This window comes from Microtus ochrogaster, chromosome 17, assembly GCF_000317375.1.
Source record: "Microtus ochrogaster isolate Prairie Vole_2 chromosome 17, MicOch1.0, whole genome shotgun sequence".
In the NCBI taxonomy this organism is placed as follows: domain Eukaryota; kingdom Metazoa; phylum Chordata; class Mammalia; order Rodentia; family Cricetidae; genus Microtus; species Microtus ochrogaster.
The window spans coordinates 15,644,726-15,646,369 of record NC_022019.1 but is presented as its reverse complement, the minus strand read 5'-3'; the positions used below and the strand labels follow the sequence as shown (position 1 = coordinate 15,646,369).

Sequence of the window (1,644 nt, the reverse complement as noted above, 5' to 3'; positions counted from 1 at the left end):
AAATATTAAAAAAAACCAGAACCAAAAAACAAACAAACAAACAAAAAAACTTTTAGATATAGTAGTACCTTTATAAAAAATTATAAAGATTTTACATTGACTTTCAATTTATCAAAATCACAAGCAGATTATAATTAAAATGCCCTTACAAATACTTAGCATTCTCATTAATTTCCAGAGATAAGTAGAGAAGGCTATTCCTCAGCATTATGTAAGAGCACATCAACAAGAATGACTTACCTGCCAGGCGGTGGTAGCGCACTCCTTTAATCCCAGCACTTGGGAGGCAGAGGCACGTGGATCTCTGTGAGGCCAGCCTGGTCTATAAGAGCTAGTTCTAGGACAGGAACCAAAAGCTGCGGAGAAACCCTATCTCGAAAATAAAAATAAAAAAAAAAAAAGAATGACTTACCTAAGAGAGGAAGGAGGACTGGGTAATTGTAAGGCATCACAAATAAGTTGACACAGTTCAGTGCTGTACTAGCTTTCAAGTAACCAAAGGGATGACCAAGTTCATTATACTTTGCACTATTGCTCACATATACCTGTTTTAAAAGAAAGGTTAAAATCCATATTCAATAAGCCTTCAGCGAATGTTATGCAAACCATGGATTGATTCAGTTTAGCTTGTGTGTACATGTATACATATATATGTATGTGCAGGTATATGTGGAAGCCAGAGGTTGACCCTGGTGTCTTCCTCAATTGTTCTGTTCTATTCTTTTACTGAATCTAGAGCTCACATTTCAGCCAAACTATGCAGCCAATGAATCCTAGGTCTTCTCCCCAATGTGCATATGGGCTGTGGTGTCTGGCTTTTTATACAGGTGCTGGGAATTCAAAATCTGGATTACCATGTCTTTGTGCTTTTACAGGAAATACGTTACTGACTGTCCTACCTCTCCAGTACCCAACCCCCCAAAAAAAGAGGAGGAGAAGAAACACCTCACCTAAACGTTTTATTCACTATAGATTTTCAGCTTACCTGCCAACATGTTTGAGGAGATTTCCTTTCTAGAATAAACTGAGTCAGTGGTGAAGGTTCCAATTCATACTTGTCAAAAGGCAGTTTGTCAATAACCATTGGTTCACAGTCTGTACATGAAAATTTCACTACAGGATGAGATGTACGAGGTGGCTAAAGGGAAAAATCTCATTACTATTTACACAAAACACCAGAAATCAAAACATCTTAACTAACTTTCTCTTATCAGTTTACTTTCTCAGTTTTGTAAGTTTGATTTACTAGAAATATCATTACACTGGGAAAACAAACCAACGTTTAAATTATGTAATATCCCCAAGAAAAAGAAAAACATCAAACTTTATAAATTGAAAATCTATTTGTTTAAAACTCAACTTTATCATAAATACAAAATTTAGAATAAAAAGGATTCAAGTAATTTAGAATTAAAAAGCATTCACTAGAGTTGCTGAGGAATCCCATCTGGACGGAACCTTCATCTGGCGATGGATGGAGCTAGAGACAGAGACTCACACTGGAACACTGGACTGAGCTCCCAAAGTGCCAATGAGGAACAGAAGGAGGGAGAAGATGAGCAAGAAAGACAGGACCAAGAGGGGTGCACCCACCCACGGAGACAGTGGGGCTGATCTATTGGGAGCTCACCAAGGCCAGCTGGA

At 37.8% G+C, this 1,644-nt stretch overlaps 1 protein-coding gene across 4 annotated transcripts in view; it reads right to left on the bottom strand.

The window, feature by feature from the left end:
- The window catches only part of Ints6 (integrator complex subunit 6), an 81,024-nt gene that overhangs the window by 18,352 nt on the left and 61,028 nt on the right, over positions 1-1,644 (bottom strand). For all 4 annotated transcript variants that reach the window (XM_005355545.2, XM_026783212.1, XM_005355547.3 and 1 more), the window contains 2 exons: positions 986-1,138; positions 413-545 (listed from right to left, as the gene is read on the bottom strand). In XM_005355545.2, the coding sequence (XP_005355602.1) occupies positions 413-545; positions 986-1,138 (286 nt within the window). The remainder of the gene's footprint in view (positions 1-412; positions 546-985; positions 1,139-1,644) is intronic.